The sequence below is a fragment of the Chenopodium album genome, chromosome 2 (assembly GCF_948465745.1).
Source record: "Chenopodium album chromosome 2, dcCheAlbu1.1, whole genome shotgun sequence".
Taxonomy (NCBI): Eukaryota; Viridiplantae; Streptophyta; class Magnoliopsida; order Caryophyllales; family Amaranthaceae; genus Chenopodium; species Chenopodium album.
Window position 1 is genome coordinate 85917405 of NC_137835.1, and position 19004 is coordinate 85936408.

Here is a 19004-nt window from a genome sequence, read left to right on the forward strand (position 1 = left end):
TTTGTCGGAATGACCTACCGTGAACCAAGCTATCATCTCCAACTTAAATCACTTCAAAATCACTTATAATTTGAGAGATATTTGCATTCAAAATCATCCCTATTAGTAATAAATAAAGCTGGTCTCGCAGCCAGGTCTTGAAACATCCACACTCGACATTACATATTTCCGCTAAGTGTCGAGCTACGTAGGTGATAAATGTGTATTATTGTGACACAGATGCATGCTAAGTAAGCGAATTTTAAATAATTTTTTTTAAATAAAAATGTTGTATAGAGTTTTAATATCGATAAACTTCTAATATTTCATATATACAAATTTAGTCATTACTTTTAATAAATAGGAAAAATTGATAAAAATAATCTCAACTTTTGCAGATTCGCTCAAAATAATCTCAATTATGGATTATTTTTAAATAATTCGAACTTTAAGGGTCACTCGCTAAAAATGGTCCCAACCAGTTGCGTTACTTGTTACAACAGGTAAAAGGGACACGTGTCACCACATGATTCGTTGAAATTTAAAAAAAAAAAAAAAAAAAAAAAAAAAAAAAAACTACCCACGACCACCCTCCCCACCACCAGCCACGACCCCCCTTTTGAAACCCCTATCCCCGCCACCAACGGACAGCCCTACCCCTACCTCCTGAACCACAGTTAATGTTTTAACACCTAGGCTGAGTAATCACAACTTATTACAAGGAATGATTTACAAGCAAAGAGAAACCTTAACAATAGATAGCAGTATCAAAGTTGGAATCATGGGTGATCACAAACAACATAATTCATTAATCAATATCTACAACTAAAAATTAATACACTGATACCCAAAAATATTTCATAATCAAATTAATAAAAGTTGGAACAAGATAAAATCAAATACTAGCAAGAACGTGGTTGAGGGAAATGCTGGTGAAGGAAAGGGCGTGCTGAACAGCAGAGAAATACAATGAGTATCGCCGTAAGCCGATATTGAAACACAACCACTGTAGTTCAAGTTAAGGAGGGAAGAGGCAATTTGTGCGCAGTTAAATTAGGATCACAATTCTTGATTTCTTGGGCATCGGACAATTCTCAATATCCTAACACACTGACGTCATCGGCTTGCGATATTCCATTGCAATTTAATTCACCTTTACATTTTGATTAAGATTTTCGATGGGTAAGGGTAGGCATGGCGCTGGCGCCGTCACGTAGGAGGGGTCTCTGGTCGCCGGTGGGGAATAGGGCAGGGTGATCTGGGCTGGAATTTAGGGAGGGGGCTGCCGGGACGGTGGTGGTGGGGTTGTGTGGGTTTTGGCCTCTTGGGTGTGGGGATTTTTTTTTATATAGTTTCTATTAAATATTTTTTTCAACCTATCACATGTTAACACGTGTCATTTAACCTAAAAAGAGAAAAAAAACACCCTCATTAACAGGTTACTTTGGATCGATAAAAGCAAATGACCCTTCAGAGTTCAGATTATTTAAAAATAATCTAAAGTTGGGATTATTTTAGATTATTTTGAGCGAATGGGCGAAAGTTGAGATTATTTTTATCAATTTTTCCTAATAATTATCCTATAACTTGAATTTATTTACATTGTAAAATTCGTTTTAAAAAGTTCTTTAAAATAAGATCCATTTATAATATATTTAATTTATTCAAAAAAAAATTAAAAAATCAGTAAAAATAAGTTTGGATTTAGATAATTGTAGGATAGAAGAGGTGTCAAAAACTGATTCAACCCAATTCGAATAAATTTTAATTCAGATTTCGATTTGATACAATAATTTTACATGATTTAAATAAATAATTTTTTTAAAAAAATATCTAGTCTTACCAAATCCCGTCCAGACCACCCAAATTAATATGGGTATACGGAGTACTACGTATACAGTTTGAGTTATTTTAATTGCAATACCATCGATGGGCTCAATCAGTTAAAGTTGTTTATGTAACTATAGTCCATAGACCTTCAAGAGGCTCAAATCAATTTTTTAATAGGAAAAAAAAAAAGCAAAAAAAAAAAAAACTGAAATACGTTGTAGGAAGTATGAAATGGAACCGAAGCCGATGACACGTAATTGGTGGTAGGTATGAAACTGTCCTCATCCAGTTGTCCGGTAAACCTACTACTGCTGCTGAGATTTAACCTACTATAGTATTAGTAAAATTAGAAAATTATGGAGTACTTTGTTAAATACTATTACAACTTAATAACATGTCCACTCCCCACCAACCCCCATAAGTCCATAACCTATGATCTTCATTAACTATTGTGTGATTTGTGTCAAAAGCTTGGCTTTAATCCTTGGTTCCTTACAGTAATCTTATGCCACCATGCTTTAAAAAAAACATTAAAACTAAATACTTACCTCCGTTTTTTATTAGTTGATACATATTTCGTTTTAAGAATTTTTTTTTTTAGTTGACACGTTTTCTTTTTGGGTAAGTTTTATACTTATCTTTTTAAGTGTACCCCACTTGCTTTATCATTTTTCTCACTCTCTCCTCTCCTTAATATGTGTGCCTAAATTGAATGTGTCAACTAAATAGAAACGGAGGAAATACTTTTTACACTATTCACATAAATCACACAATCAAAGATTAGCATAGCATATCATATCATATGTGCTCAAGAGAAATGAAGCAAGTATTTAAAAATAGAGGGAGTATATATATTTGGAAGCCAATTCAATACTTGAAAAAAAAAACACCTAGGAAGATTTAAGAAAAATTACCACAAATTTTCTTTCAAAATTTGTGGTAATTTAGTTGCAGTTTTTTTTAGTACTACTTCATATTATATTTGTTTATTAGAAGAGAAAAAAAAAAAAAAAAAATAGTACTCCGTATTAATATGTTGTAAAATACGGAGTACTTTATTTTATTTATTTATTTATTTATTTTTGAAGAAAATGGTATGAGATTAAATTAATGGAGGTTAAGTTTTGCCAAAATGGAGTGTGGTTTTTTTTTTCCTTCACAAATTTACATTATTTATTAAGAAACTACATTAGTAAAATTAAAAACGAGTAGATCGGTTTGGAATTCTAAATTTTTTGAAGTATTTGCTAATACAAGTTGATCCATGCATATTTTAAACTTTTGAAACCACTTTATTTATTTTGCGTTATATACTCTGTCCGTTTTTATTTGTTTGCTTAGTTAATAGTTATCAACATTAAAGCAAATTGTGTTTTTATCAAAGATTAAACCAAAACACTAATAGTGGATAGGATTATATTTGTCCTTTTCATGTACGCAAGTAGGATTGGCGGTACTACCATATTATCACATTAGAAAAATGGGGCAGTATTAAGAGACATCCAAATTTAAAAATAGGGCAAACAAATAATAAAAGAGAAAGTATTAAGGCCTGTTCTCATTGACTAAAATTAGCTGAACTGAACTTAGTAATTAGTGATTTTTAACTACGGATTAGTGATTTTTGATTATTTATTACTATACATATGTGTATATACATATGTACATATTAAAATATTTATGAAAAATATACTTTTTAATTATAATATTTATGGAAAATATATTATAAACATGAAACTCCAAAACATTTTAAACACATATAGTATATAATTTAAAAATAAAATAGTATTATGACAAAAGAACACAAAACACTTTGTTGTTTAATTTTTTTTTTAAATAATAAAAATAAAAATAAATAAATTTACATTTTTAGTTGCAAATAATCGTTGCTTGTTGTACTCTACACAATTTTATTCGTTTACATGAACTAGGGATTCCATTCACGCACCAAGTTGAAGTCATGGAGCGAAGAGAAGATCATACTATGTACGATCCTCACAGAAAAGCAGCTATGGATATTGTACGACAAGAAATAACTGATCAGATATGGGAGTCAGTTCAGAGGAATGCCGAGGTAATGGAGGAGCTTGGTGGACAAGAAGAAGACGAAGAACTAACCGATTATGAAAATTAGTTTAAGTTGTGTAGTACTCTAATTTTCTCAATGAGTTTAACAGTAGAAATGTGTATAAAAAAATAGAACTATTTGAACAATGAATTGTATCAATATTATTATTATTACTACCGTCGTTGTAATAAGAGGTTAAAAGAATGAAATTTGGCTTTATATCATTAGTAATATCATTAGACTGAATTGAACTTCAACGTATGAGAACATGCCCTTAGTAATGTTTAAGACTTAGTTATCAACATTAAAGCATTAATATAATTAAATAACCATTAATTGAAAAAAAATGATGTAGGAAAATGGAATAGAAATAAAATAATGGAAAATGGTTTTTTTAAAAAAAAAAAAAAAAAAAGAGTTGAGACATGTGTTAATTAAAAAATGATGAGAGAAAGGTGATTAGTGGTAGCAAACAAGACTCAACAACCCACTAGGAATAGGATTAGGAAGGCAGTAGGCACTCAAAAAAAGGTGAGTAAACCGGTGAATCAAGTAGCCGGTGAAATTGGATGTGCTATAAATAGAAAGAGCACAATTGCAAATGGTATCAGTTAAACTTAAACATATTCATATTAATTTCTCGTCGGTGTTCACTCATTCTCTCTCCTGCCTTCTCAGATCTTCTTCCTTAAGGTACTTCCCTGCTCTCTTTTTGTTTTTTTTTTCCGGAATGTTTAATTGCTTATCATTTTACCTTTGTATTATTTATTTGGTGAAAATGATAGATTGTTGATAGTTAAATCTACAGTATTATCGTAAAATTCGTTTCGTTAGGTTATAGAAATGGATTCATTTTCGTTTTCGGAAAATGACTCTGAAGATCTGGGCATCAATGAATTGCTCATCATTTTACCTATTTATTGAATGACTTGATTTGTTTCGATTTTGGATTTAGACATGACAGTGGATAATGTTTTATACGAGGTTTTTTTCTTGGATTTGGATTCATGAGTTTTTAGAAATTAAACTTGTATTTGAAGCATAAAAGAAATGGTAATATTTAATTTAGGAAATGGAGACCTTCCTAGTAGGTTTTTTTGACATGAATTCATCTGTTATGGTTAATTACAGTAATTTAGGAAATGGAGACCTTCCTATTCACCTCGGAGTCTGTGAACGAGGGACACCCCGACAAGCTATGTGATCAGGTCTCTGATGCAGTCCTCGACGCTTGCCTTGCCCAGGACCCCGACAGCAAGGTTGCTTGTGAAACCTGCACCAAGACTAACATGGTTATGGTTTTCGGTGAAATTACCACCAAGGCCAATGTAGATTATGAGAAGATTGTCCGTGACACTTGCCGCTCCATCGGCTTCATCTCCGATGATGTCGGTCTTGATGCCGACAAATGCAAGGTCTTGGTCAATATCGAGCAGCAGAGCCCTGACATTGCTCAGGGTGTCCACGGCCATCTCAGCAAGCGCCCTGAGGAGATTGGTGCTGGTGACCAAGGCCACATGTTTGGCTATGCCACCGATGAGACCCCTGAGCTTATGCCTCTAAGCCATGTTCTAGCCACCAAGCTTGGTGCTCGCCTCACTGAGGTTCGCAAGAATGGCACTTGTGCATGGCTCAGACCAGATGGTAAGACTCAAGTCACCGTTGAGTACTACAATGAGAATGGCGCCATGGTACCCGTCCGTGTTCACACTGTCCTAATTTCCACCCAGCATGATGAGACTGTCACCAATGATGAAATTGCTGCTGACCTTAAGGAACATGTCATCAAGCCTGTCATCCCTGAGAAGTACCTTGATGACAAGACCATCTTCCACCTTAACCCATCTGGCCGATTTGTCATTGGTGGACCACACGGAGATGCTGGACTCACTGGCCGTAAGATCATTATTGACACATATGGTGGATGGGGAGCTCATGGTGGCGGTGCTTTCTCTGGCAAAGACCCAACCAAGGTGGACAGAAGTGGTGCTTATGTTGTCAGACAGGCTGCTAAGAGCATCGTAGCCAATGGGCTGGCTAGAAGGGCTATTGTGCAGGTATCTTATGCCATTGGTGTTCCCGAGCCTTTATCCGTATTTGTTGACACTTATGGAACTGGAAAGATCCCTGACAAGGAGATTCTTGCGATAGTGAAGGAAAACTTTGACTTCAGGCCAGGAATGATCTCTATCAACCTCGACCTCAAGAGAGGTGGCAATGGCAGGTTCCAGAAAACAGCTGCATATGGGCATTTTGGAAGAGACGACCCGGACTTCACTTGGGAGGTTGTCAAGCCCCTGAAGTGGGAGAAAACTAATGCGTAATGCTGCTATGCAACGCTTCACTCATCTGGCAGCCGGGAGCTGCAGATTTTGCATGTCTGACTGCTACTGTTGCTATATAATGTTTTTATATTCGAATTTTTTCCCCATTGAAATTGTTTCCAATTTCGACTTGATTCTTGAACCAATTTAAAAAGAGATGGATTAATGCTTTCATTTTTGGATTGGAATTACGAGTAGCATCAGTTTATCTAGAAAGTATGGTTTGGCTTAAGCCTTTCAATTTACTCGTAATAGTTTATGCCACATCATTGAGAGAGGAACGAAAGTGATAGCTAGTAGGTCTACATGGTATGAGCTGACCACCGTGACATTTAGGTGACTGAATATTGAGTGTATATGGTTCAAAATCTAATGGTAGTGACGTGATGCATTCTTGGTTAGTACTTCTGTCCACCTTGAATGAAATGATGTCGAGTTACATGGTATGAGGCCATGAGACCCCGAGAGAGTACCTGAGTGACTTTTAACGTTGACTTATGATCTCACCGTGACAATTATGTGATTGATTTATATGGTTCAAAACAATCTTTAATTACCCTAGGATGTATTTAACACCATTGTTTGCTATTTGGCACAGGGTTTTAAAATCTCTAAGAATGCTCTGAAAGCATGGACTGAGACTTCAATTTTAGAGGATTTTCAACTTTTTGAGAAAACAAAAGAATAGTCATATTTACCCAATTTTGTAAACTACTGCTAGCATTAAAATCGTAATCATATATGGTTTTATCAACCTTTTATTATCCGACATATCCCTCACCATGGATTGGGTTTTGACACCATGGATTGGGTTTTGACACCATGTTTAAGATCTTTAAATGTTCTCTCCTATGCTAATGTTTTGAAATAGATTTTTTTTTTCAACTGTCATCCTCATCATTAATACAATAACATTGTTGTAAATCCGTTGCACACATAAGTACAATACCCTTTGCCAAGTATAAGCCTAAGATGACCCGAATAATCCAACTTTGACATAACTTGAACACTCTAATCCAAACTAAGTAACTAACTCAAGTGTGTCTATTCCCTCCTTGTTCTTCCTTCACAACTACAGCCGTCCTGCTAACATGATGCCAATATTGTGAAAATTAAAATAGTCTCCTTTCAATTAATTCTATAGCAAAATTTAACACAAAAATTATCCCCTCAATTTTCCTTATTTAAGAAAATCTAGGCAGGTTTTAAAAAAGAGAATCTAGGCAAGACATTACAAAATTAGATAACAAAAAATAATCACTAAAAAGCGTACTTTGTATCCAAGAAACTTTATTTCAAATCATTTTGGATGAATTTGGGTGATTAAATTGCTAGGGCATTCAATAAGGTAATTTACAAATTGTTTAGACTCAAGGATCTGACCCCAACCTTAGCTTCTACTAAATCATGAAATGTGCATAAATTTGTTAACGTCAGCCCAAAAAAAAAAAAAAAAAGGAAAAATGAAAAAAATAATAATACTAAATTACGGAAGAAAAGTGAACATTTTTAAGTTCTAAAATAGAAGATACGATGGCCAACATTGTTCAAACTAACAGCCCGCAAGAAATATAATTCAAGCATATATCACTTGTACAACTGTTTGAATCTTCTGCAGGCTTCCAGAATATTTTCCCGGTGACCAAAGGCACTAACACGGACAAAACCTTCACCTCCAGGTCCAAATCCACTACCAGGCGTGGTTACCACATGAGTCTTTTCAAGAATCTCACTGAAAACATCCCAAGAACTTCGACCAGGAAAGTGCACCCACACATATGGCGCATTTGTTCCCCCATATACATTAAAACCAAGGGACTTGAATGTATCCACTATTATGTTAGTATTTTCTTTATAGAAACCAATGGCTTGCTTCATTGCCTGCAAAATGTTCAAACTTGAATTCTCGGCTTTTTAATTAAGGACAAACTACAAAAATACTGGCGACCATTCGAAAGACTACAAATACAATCCAAAGAAAGCTGGCTGTGTAAGGCACATATGTGTAGATGTATGAACATCTCACAATATCTCTCCAGACTAACATACAAAGACTTATATTTTTCAGTGTAGGGCCTATTCTCATACATTTATTTTCTATTCAGTTCAGCTCCTAATTTCAGTTTCAGTTCAGTTCAACTCCTAATTTCAGTTTCAGTTCAGTTCAGCTCCTAATTTCCTGAGCTAATTTCGGCCCAGCCAGCTCCGCCAATGAGAACAGACCCTTAAAATATACAAGCATGGTTAGTACTTAGTAGAGAAGTTTAGCCAATTAGTCTGCGACCTTAGGTTTGAACACTATAGACCTTATCCATTGATCTTACAATATACTCAAACAGAAATAGTGAAGGACAAAAACTACAAAAAAAAAAAAAAAAAAAAAAAAAAAAAAAAAAAAAAAATCTTGTTCTCTATATGAACTTAATTGAGCTTAGCTTATTTTTACTGATTTTATTCATAAATAAGATGAAGAGAACAAAGTCATATTCATTTGTTTCACGCACAATGTCACAACCATAACATGTTCAACAACTCTCGTGCAAATTGCTCTCACTATATTAACATAAAATATTCATGTTGGATTTTATTTGATTCGTCCCATTGAGTAGTTTATTCATATTCAAGTGTTAAAGTTTTTATATAGATATTTCATATTTGTGGTCAAAGTAATGCATTAGTGTAATCCCCCGTATTTTTAAATATATTATAAATGAAATTATATTTTATTTATAATATTTATTTGTATTTATCCGGAATTTAATTTCAAAAGTTTCAATTTTTAATTTTGGGTCGAAAATTATTTTGGTATAAATTTTTATACATACCTTCATTCTATATTTATGTCCAAACAATCAAAGCCAATCTCACTTTACATACTTGATTGGCCCATTAATTTTATGAGGCTCAATCTTAAAACTAACCCTACACCACTCTCTCTCTCCTATAAATACCCCATACATTCCCAAAATTTTTCCCACACAAAAGGTTAGTATTATTTACTTATTCCTTTATTTTATTTTTCTTTTCTTTTTCCTTTCTTTTATTTTTTTTTTCTTTTTCTTTCCTTTTTCTTTTTTTTTTCCTTTCTTTTTTTCCCCTTATTCCTCCTTCCTACGTGAGCCATGCTCACTGCTCCCCCCTGCTGCCGCCACCTGCTGGCTGCTACCGCCGCCCGCCGCCGCCGACCCACCGACGACCCACGTGGCCCAGCCACACGGCCCAACCACCCTCCTATCTCTTCTCTCTCTTATATTACTTATTTAATTTATTTAATGTTTATGAAATTATTTTGGGTTTTGTTTTTGTAGTATAAAAATTATATTTTTAGTATCAAATTCATGTTTTTAATAGTTTAAAGTATTAATTTCAAATTATAATTGTTATTATAATTTTAAGATTTTATAATTTATAAACCTAGGGTTTTAATTTTATCAAATTGGGATTTTAGGGTTCTAATGAGCAATTAATTTGGGGCTTTTGTTCCTATTGTATTTATAATGATTAATCAACCATAAAAAAATGTTTTTAATGGAGTTTTAAGGACTTTTAATCTAAATTATATTGCTGGAAATTTGGTTAAGTATTAATTTATTGTTATTGCTTGTTTTCTAGGAAGTGATTATTTCTTAGGAGACTTTTAAGTGATTAAAAGTGGCACAAAGGATTGTTTATACGAGGTACGTACATGTCTACTTCGTTGTAAGTAGTATCATGTTTAGGTACCAAAGAAAAGAACTTAGTTTCATGATTAGAGGACACTTGGATGAAAATTGTTTGGTTATACATTGAATTAATTCATGTACCTATGTTTATGAGACATGTTTTTGGTGAATTGATTATGTTTGTATGGAATTATGGATGCAAACATGTTGAATTATATTGGATTAATTGTTTGTATGGAATGTTGATACAAGCATATTTTTATTGGATCGGTTTGTTAACCACATTTGGATTATTAAAGGATTGAAATTGAATGGTTTAAGTGGAGTGAATTTATTAATTATTCCACAAGGTTGTTATTTATTTTATTACTCGAGCATGACTTGTTAGTATGTTGAGTAAAAGTGGATTAAGCCGAAATGGCTAGGTGGGTTGATTATGTTCAACAATTTTGAATAATTTGGAAATTTAATGGAATTAAAGGTCAACTTGTGATGTGATCACCATTGTCCTAAATAAGATTAAAAGTGAATTGATGTATGATTATTATGTATGGTCTTCTTGAATGAGTCGGCTATTAATTAAAATTGTAATCACGTAAAGTGAAACATGGATGAGCAATAAAACTCTGGAAAGCGTGCACTTCTAGAGTATTGACAATTATGGGTTGGGGTACACGGTGGTAGCCTGTGGCTTTTCGAGGCTTGTTTGATCAACATGTCCTCTTTTCTTTTGGTATTTACATTTTATTTTATAATGAAAGTTAGATGGGATCCTATACTAACTTTGTGAGAATGGAGTCGCGCTCATTCTTGCATCGCGCTAAACTTTTTATTTCAAATGGTCATTTGGGACCAAAATGATTTGGTGGATTGGACAACCTCGTCTATTGCTTACTCCAAACTAAATTAATTAAATTAAATATAAAGAGTCAAGTGTTTGGAATTGATTAGCAAGTATGTTGAGTCGATTGAATTGTTTAAGTGTGGAGTCTTGATTAATGAATTCGTGTTGTATGTTTATTTACTTTAATTAGTTGAGCATGCTAGGTTTGGTACGTTGTAGCTTGGATGTACTCAGCTTTGCTGATTGCGTGCTTTTTTGTGTTTTCTTTTGGTCATGGCCTTTGCCTTTCAATGATCCTGTGATGATCCAATTATTACACTTGTATTATTGGGGAGCAGTATTGCACAAGTTAGCTTGATGATGTGAAGTTCGGGGATTTGACATACGCATTGTCAAGGGATTGGTGTGATTGAGAGCTAAGTTACTCGGACTCGGGTACCCATGTCCGACACGGGTACGTATCCAAGTGTCCGACTCGGCTATTTTGTGAATTTTTTTTATGATTTTCAACTTAAATGAAGTGTCCATGTGTCATACCCATGTCCGAGGGTCAAGGGTCCGACACGGGTACTTGAGGTAAAATGAAGAGTCCGAGTAACATAGATTGAGAGTATTCGTTCTTTGTGTTGAACTTATTTATGTTTTACTACTTTAATTATGTTTTGGGATTTTGAATATTGGTTTGGTTTTAATAAGGGTCTTTATGGTTCCAATTTGTAAGCTTTGACTTATTGGTTTCTAAACTACATTATTTTAATATTTAAGTTGGATTTCCGCTGCGATACTTTGATAAAGCCTTAACGTTTTAACACGTGGCGGTAACATGCCAATGGTTCTCCTCTATTTTTATTTAAAGTAAGTGGTTTGGAAAAGGGAGAATTATTGGGGTGTTACAATTAGCAAGCAGCACAATCAAAATAGGAAGGACATTTAGGATCGGAGGGAGTATTAAACTAAATTTTGAAAGTGGATTGTTTTTTTTTTTTTTCAAGACAATCAAAAATAGAAATGTTGCCAATTATATAAAGACGGAGGGACTGAAAATAAACTATTTTATCCAGTGAGAAAAGTTGTCGTGAAGGCAAAAGATTAAGCGAAAGGGATTATGCCCATAGCACTATTAGCAAACAAGAAGAATCTCAAGATGAGCCAACTTGCCAAATTGTCTAAAAGAACAAGCAAGAATATCTTACTGCAAAAGATAGATTGAAGCGACAGTCCTATAATCTATACTCCGTAAATTGAAAGCAAAGAAACTGACCTGGAGCCCTTCTGGAGAAAGGCAAGCTAGACCACCGGCTTGGGATATGTTGGAAGCGCCATTGAAGCAAGTACTGACAATGCGATTAAAGTCCTTTGCCACGGGAAATCCATCTGAAAATAAAAGCTCTTTTGGCACAACAGTCCAGCCAAGACGAACACCAGTGAATCCCGCATACTTGGAAAACGACGCTGTCTCAATAGCAACCTACACTTGCCATGAGAAAAATATGTTAACAATTTATGATTTCTGCAAGTGCAGATTAAGATATCTACTTTGAGTGATTATAATGATCGAGCATAGAAAAGATGGTTTAACTTTGAAAATAACTTAAGCTCCAAATATTGCTTAATACAATTTCTGCACTTAGGTGTAATTTTGAGCTGTCGAAATACAAACAGGTAAAACAAATAATTTCCCTCAACCAGGGCAATCCCAAACAAAATGGAGGCCCTAAGCAATAAAATAAAATTTGTCCTCTATTATATACTTTCTCTGTTCTTTTTTACTTGATTTGTTTCTTTTATCACGTTTGTCAATGCAAAAGTTTAGCGATCAATAACTTTAATTCTTCATAAGTAAAAATTACAAAAGTTGTATATTATGATAGTACTTAATGAGACGAATTAAAAAAGATATCATATGAATTTATTTTCCTTACATATCATATACAAAAACGGTCAAAGGAGAGGTGGTGAATAGGGTAAAAGTCAAAGCGGGTCAAGTAAAAAAAAACGGAGGAAATACAAAGTACTACTAAAAAGCAACAATCAACTTTGATAGTTAATACCATTTACAAACAATAAGGGTCTATTCTCTTACGTGAAATTCAGTTCAGTTCAATTCAGCTCACCTCAACTCAGTTCAGCTCCTAATTTCCTTCTCTTATAAAATATTCAGTTCAGTTCAACTGAGTTCAGTCAATGAGAACAGACCCTAAGTTTGTTGTAAAAAAAAAAAATACAAACAATAAGTTTTTTTTTATTACAAACATTAAGTTTTATACTTCATGTTATTTAGAAATTATAGTACTTTAGTTTTGGATATTAAAAAAAGTCTTAAGAAATTACAGAACTACGGTTTTGTAGAGAAATTTGTTACTTTAGATTTGGATTTGATGAAAAAAAAAAAACACAAAATATAATAATAACGCTTTTGTAGACATTCGAGCCCTGCACACCTTTATTCCATTATTTGATGCTCTTAACCGGTGAGCCAATTGTAGATATTATTAAAACTGAGTACAACATGATCCTAGGATTAATAAATCTGAGTCAGGGCCTGCTCTCAACCTTGAAGAGTGACCAAAGCATAAAGTGAAGTTAAGGTATAACTAAAACCACAAGCCAAAGACTATCTCAAAATCATCTAATACTCAAGGATAGATTAGTGCCTTATTGGTACCCCATACAAAGCACTCGGTACCGTCCTAATAAAATTGGAGGCCCTGTGCATATTGTAAAAATAAGGCCTTTAAAATATGAAATACTCATATCACATTTTCATTATTGCTCCAGAACTCCGTTGTACCAAAATTAATGAATTTTATAACCAGTAGGCACATTATCATCTCTGACCGTCGATTACAATTTCATTCACATTAGGCACATACCCATTACCCAAATTCTTGTTTCCTTATTCTCAAAAACATAATTATTTATAACAATTGATACACAAATCTGTGAATCACTTAATAGTCAAAAACTCAAAACAGAATAAATCAAAATTTATGATACATAGGACGGTTATCCATGAAAAAATTCAATTTTTGATGGAAATTTGGAAAGAATTAATGCTGAGCTAGAGAGATTTTCGGAAGGAATACTCCGTAAATGAATATGGTGATTCTACCAACTAATGAATTAATTGGCAACTTTTTACCAAAGGTTTGACGCTTGAAGGGAAGAAAGGCCAAAACGAGCCTTTTAAATTTTGGGCTCGGGTAAGAATCTGCCCCTTTCTCTATGTATCCCCTCCCTTTTCCTTGTATTTTCCTTATGTATTGTCCTTTATGTCCACGCACTCTATAAGATAGCCCCCGGTCGCAAAGAAGACTAGAATAGAAGAGTCCGTCAACTCTTTCTAGAAGATCTAAATAAACGTCTAATGATGGTTTATTGTTAATGCGATGTTTCTACTTTTGTGTGTCCTTATCATCCCGCTCTTTTCGTTTAATCGAATGTTGTTTAATAAAAGATTCTAGAATATGTTGGTTCGCTAGAGATGTTGAATTCTGTCTATCTTATCATGGTTTTATACTAGCTTAGTGTTTGAATTAAGGGTGTTGCGAGTTGCTTACACGATATATAAAAGAATATTGAAACGTAGAATACGGATATCAGAGCTAGAATTGTCTCGCACTAGATATATCTCTAGAGAATGGATAATTTATGGGATAGGGAATAAAGTATTGAAATGCTTCTTTTCCGGCTAAGTCAAACTCTGGTTGATAAATATAAGAATCAGTTTAGGCGAAGATCCTCTTATGACCGGAGTGAAAAAACCATGCAGGCTTTTATTCTTATTCTTACTAAATTTCTACCTAACGGTAGTTAGCTAGTATCTATGAATCAAATCTAAGATACATGTCTAGTCCATTGGATAGAGACCGTCATATGAAAAAGAAAACACCATCTTTTAGCTTAATATGATAATAATTGGTCTAAAATGATGCATCCCTTTTTCCTTGTATTTTCCTTATGTATTGCCCTATATGTCTTTCTTTATGTTTTCTAGGCTCTAGATAAAATAGTTGTGCTAATGTCATTTCAGTGTTCACTGGTATTTCTATATGTAATCCATTTAAAGCTCTTTACGGAGCAAATAGTTGAATGAAATCCAAGCTCCTTACCCGGTTGCATATTGCTACAACACTTGCGTGTTGATTAAGCCTTTAGATACATTGTGCTTGCCTTGTTTTAAAGCATCCCCCCCCCCCCAAACCAAGAGAACCCGCTGCTGTTGGACCCGTTTGTGCCCGGTTTGAAGTATTTGCCGTCACTAGGGGTGAGCTGTTAAATTTCTTAGAACCGGAACCGGTTGCAACAGGTTCCTAAAAATGAGAACCGGAACCGGAACTTTTTGAAAAGGTTCATGAAATTTGAGTATTCGGGGTACCCTCTCTTTTACTAAATTTCGTTTTTTTTTTTAAAAAAAAAAATAAAAAATAAAAAATAAAAAATTGTAAAGTCATAAATTTAAAGTTTGCAAACATAACAAACCAAAAACAGTTGTTTACCAAATTTAATACACATGGTTATAACAATTATTTTTATATATATTAAGTAAAAATTAGGCTAAAATTGATATATGATTTGGGTTTAAGTAACACTTGTATTAGGTTACATGATACCCTACCTTCAGGTTCCATTTCCAAAAAAATTGAGAACCTGAAGCGGAACTCGTTACAACAAGTTCTCCGTTCTGATTCTGATTGCTCACCCATGAATTTTGCTCACCCCTAGCCGTCACAAGCCCCGTCTTCGTACTCGTTAAATTAAGAAGTGTGCTCCCTTTTGAGATACCCGTGGACCGCGTTGCTTTGTGCTCACGAGCTCCATTTCCGCACTAGGATTGTGTTCTCGTGACCAAAAGACAAGAGCAAGCCGCACGATCTAGTATCAAAACACTTGGACCGTGACTACGCCAAATCACCATGAAAGAGGACTTACATATTGCTAAATTTAAATAAGGAGTCATCATTCACACTTCAAAAATTCACTTTTCTAATAAACCGGTTCCCAAAAATCATTAATTTACTTAACATGTCCTGTTTGAACCAACAAAATGCGAACATGGATAACCTACGAATCTACAATGGCATTGCGAAAGCACCTATGGGGCCATGGACATACGAGCCCCATGTGAACTGCTACAAGAAGCATATCATAAATCATTTCATCTATCTAAAAAGGGGTATGGATTTTTTCGTAATTTGGACGATTCTTTTTTTTTTTTTTTTTTTTTTTTGGTATTGTTGAACATTCATCTGAAGTTCATGATGAGGAAAAGATGTTTGCAAGGAAATATATACAAAGGACTACATATAAATATTTCTAATGTACTTTGTATTTTAATATAGACTTAGATTATGGCCTTGTTTGGCAAATGGTCGTTGGCGGTCCGCTGGTTCACTTGGCTTGTTTGACTAGCTGGAATGTTTGGCCATTTATAATGGCTTTTGAAATTGACTGTTTAAGCTGGTTGTTTATAAAAGTGTTTGGTAAATTAGTTATTGGTTGTTGGTAAATTAGTTATTGGTTGTTGCCTGATAACAAGCCAAAAGCCAACAAAAAAGCTACTTAAAGCAGCTTTTTCATTTTGGCTTAAAAGCCAGCGTTACCAAACACATTTTTTGGTTGTTTGACCACATAAAAAAGCCAAAAGCTAAACAAAAAGCCATCAAAAAGTCATTTATCAAACATGACCTATATATTTAAAATGTAAGTTAAGGTTTGTAAGATTGTTTGTCATCGGATCATCTTAGTTAGTTTATCATCAAAATGATATAAAATGTTCATTTTTCTTTAAAATTTCGCAAACCTTGAAAATTAAGGTCAATAAATTTTGGTTTCTAAATTGGATTTAGTTTAATAATTAGAAATTCGATTTGATGTGGATTGGACCGAATTTAATTCAATTTGGGCATCCAAACCAAGCATCAAACTTTCACCCTACATATTTGGGTGTTGTCCCCATCACGGACACTCGATGTAGAATAGGGTGTCATAGCAATTACATATTTCAAAACATTTATAGGATTAGTGATTATCTGATAGTAAAAAAAAACAAAAATTGCTTTTTGTAGTTGAATATGGTGTGTAATTTAAAATACATTTAAATGAATTATAATGAAAAGCTCTAATGGTATTAACAATTTTCAATACACAAACCTCACTTAGTGGCTTATTTATGAAAACCACAAATATCATGAATGATTCTAAGCCTCAGAAGTGAGAAAATGAAAGCCTCCAAACAAAACTACATTAAAAATAAAGAATGTGCGTTTAAAAAATAGTGGTTTTCAAGCAATATTTATGGACTGTTTAAAAAGCATGTTAGAGTTCTATATAAAAAATAAAAAAACAATAAATTAAAAAGTGAAAAAGAAAAGAAAAGATCATAAATTGTACAAGTATGTGTGTTTGCAATAGCATTAAATTCAACTACTTCTGAATCATGAGTTCCATCGGTTAATTTACAATGATCCGAATGCTTTGTTGACGATAAGCTATACCCCGGGGTGTGAGGACCTTAGGAGTTTTCTTTAGTTTAATCTTATAAGTTGTTTTCTCAATTATAGTAGCTCTTCCTTTCAATGGAAAAGGGTAAATCCAACATGATGGATGATGATCATATGAACGCTTGTCAAGCAAAAGCAACAAATTCAACTGCTTCAAATCCAAAGCTAAATTACCCCCCCTATCTCTTTTAGGGAGGCAGTTTGCTTCCTCTTCGCAAAGGTTCAGTGAAGCATGGAATATTGCAATCACAACTTTGCATTGGGAAGAACAGCCCGAAGAGCTACCCAATTCATGAAGTAGTTTACCACATCATCTTTATCCAGATTTAGAGAACCATGGAAGTTAACCCTCACGGGGAGATGTTTAGGCCTAAATATTAGGCCTAGTTTATGGCTTAACGTGTTAGGATCACGTGGAAGGTTAGAGGCTCCTTAGAAAAAATTGTTGTAGGGAACTACGTTTATCTCTTTCGTTTTTCCTAACGGATGATTATGAATTAGCTCTATATGGAGGGCCATGGTTTATACTAGTTCACTATCTAGTAATTACGAAATAGAAACCTAATTGTAGATTTTGTTATAAAATGCGCGCCACGGGAGCGTCTAGGCGCGCCTTGCTCCCACGCTCTGGGAAATGGGCTTCGTCTAGGCGAGGCTCAGTCACCTACGGAAGGCGCGCGCCTCAAAGCGCCTTTGGTAAGGTGCGCCTTTGCGCGTCAAGGAAAATAACTAAGATTTAAGTTATAAATTGAAGAATGATGGACATTTTTTCAAATTCAGAGAACCTTAGCTTTACATATATCATTATTTAGTTTACTATGAATCTTTTTAATTGGTATTAAGTACAATCAAAGTAAAAAATAATTTGAAATAAACATATAAATACACGCGCCTTGCAAACAAAAGGCGCGCGGCTTCGCCTTGCGCCTCATGCCTAGGCTGCAAGGACCATTTGCGCCTTGCGCCTTTTAAAACTAAGTTTGTAGATCCTCTGCCACAAATTTTGATGGATTAGATTCCCAAAATCACCAGTTAAATATTATAATAAGGAAGCACTTTTCCGGATTACTCAAGGGTAGGCATGCCTATTAGAGTGGATTATGCAACCGATAAGCTTTCAAGGAAAAGATATGCAAGATTTTGCATTGAGATTAACATGACTAATTCACTCGTTACAAAAGTATGGATTAGTAGTGGATGGCAACACGTCCAATATGAGAATATTCACTCTCTTTGTTTGTCATGTGGTAAAAGTGGGATCCTATTGAAGGATTACAAACAGATGGCAAAGTCTAATCCATCTAAGACTATGCATGGATCAGGCTTATAGAAAAGTATGGCATCTACTATGGAGCCCATACATTTGGAACCTGGTGCAAGTACTCCCAAATCGAATGTAAAAAGGGGGGGGGGGGGGGAGCATGTTGAAAAGCCTAATGTATTTTTTGATGGGTATGGCCCATGGACTTTGGTTACAGGATCCAAGAAAGCAAACCCATTTCCAGAAATAACGCTTATAATCCAAATTGGAAGAATAAAAACCAGAGTTGTAACCTTGTAAATGAACTCTATCATTAAATCTGCTCAGGACTCAACGCATTTATGGAAGCTATCAGATGAAGGTGTTTTGGGAGATGGGCAGCCCCACAAAATGATACTGTTCATCATATATTACCACTACCTCTGTGTAATATAGCAAGTACAAGTCACTCTCTCTCCATCTTGAGCTCTAGTTGTACTACTGATAAGCAAGAGTTAACTCCTTCTCTAGATAGAGTTTTAGAGGACAATCTT

General features: G+C 34.3%; 2 protein-coding genes across 3 annotated transcripts in view; one reads left to right on the forward strand and one right to left on the reverse strand.

The window, feature by feature from the left end:
• The first annotated feature begins 4451 nt into the window (after window positions 1-4451).
• LOC145605438 (S-adenosylmethionine synthase 2) lies at window positions 4452-6375 on the forward strand. 2 transcript variants are annotated; one of them, XM_081661491.1, is made up of 2 exons: window positions 4452-4570; window positions 5009-6375. In XM_081661491.1, exon 2 carries the CDS (start codon window positions 5020-5022, stop codon window positions 6199-6201), a length of 1182 nt encoding a protein of 393 aa, XP_081517617.1. In that variant the 5' UTR covers window positions 4452-4570; window positions 5009-5019; the 3' UTR covers window positions 6202-6375. The 2 variants fall into 2 exon arrangements, with proteins under 2 accessions (XP_081517617.1, XP_081517624.1); XM_081661498.1 differs by having other exon boundaries at window positions 4504-4570; window positions 5017-6375.
• Window positions 6376-7478: 1103 nt separating this feature from the next.
• Window positions 7479-19004, reverse strand: part of LOC145605453 (LL-diaminopimelate aminotransferase, chloroplastic-like) — a 35700-nt gene continuing 24174 nt past the window's right edge. The window contains exons 9-10 of the mRNA XM_081661510.1: window positions 11969-12175; window positions 7479-8082 (exon numbers count right to left, since the gene is read on the reverse strand). Of these exons, the coding sequence (XP_081517636.1) occupies window positions 7789-8082; window positions 11969-12175 (501 nt within the window). The 3' untranslated portion in view covers window positions 7479-7788. The remainder of the gene's footprint in view (window positions 8083-11968; window positions 12176-19004) is intronic.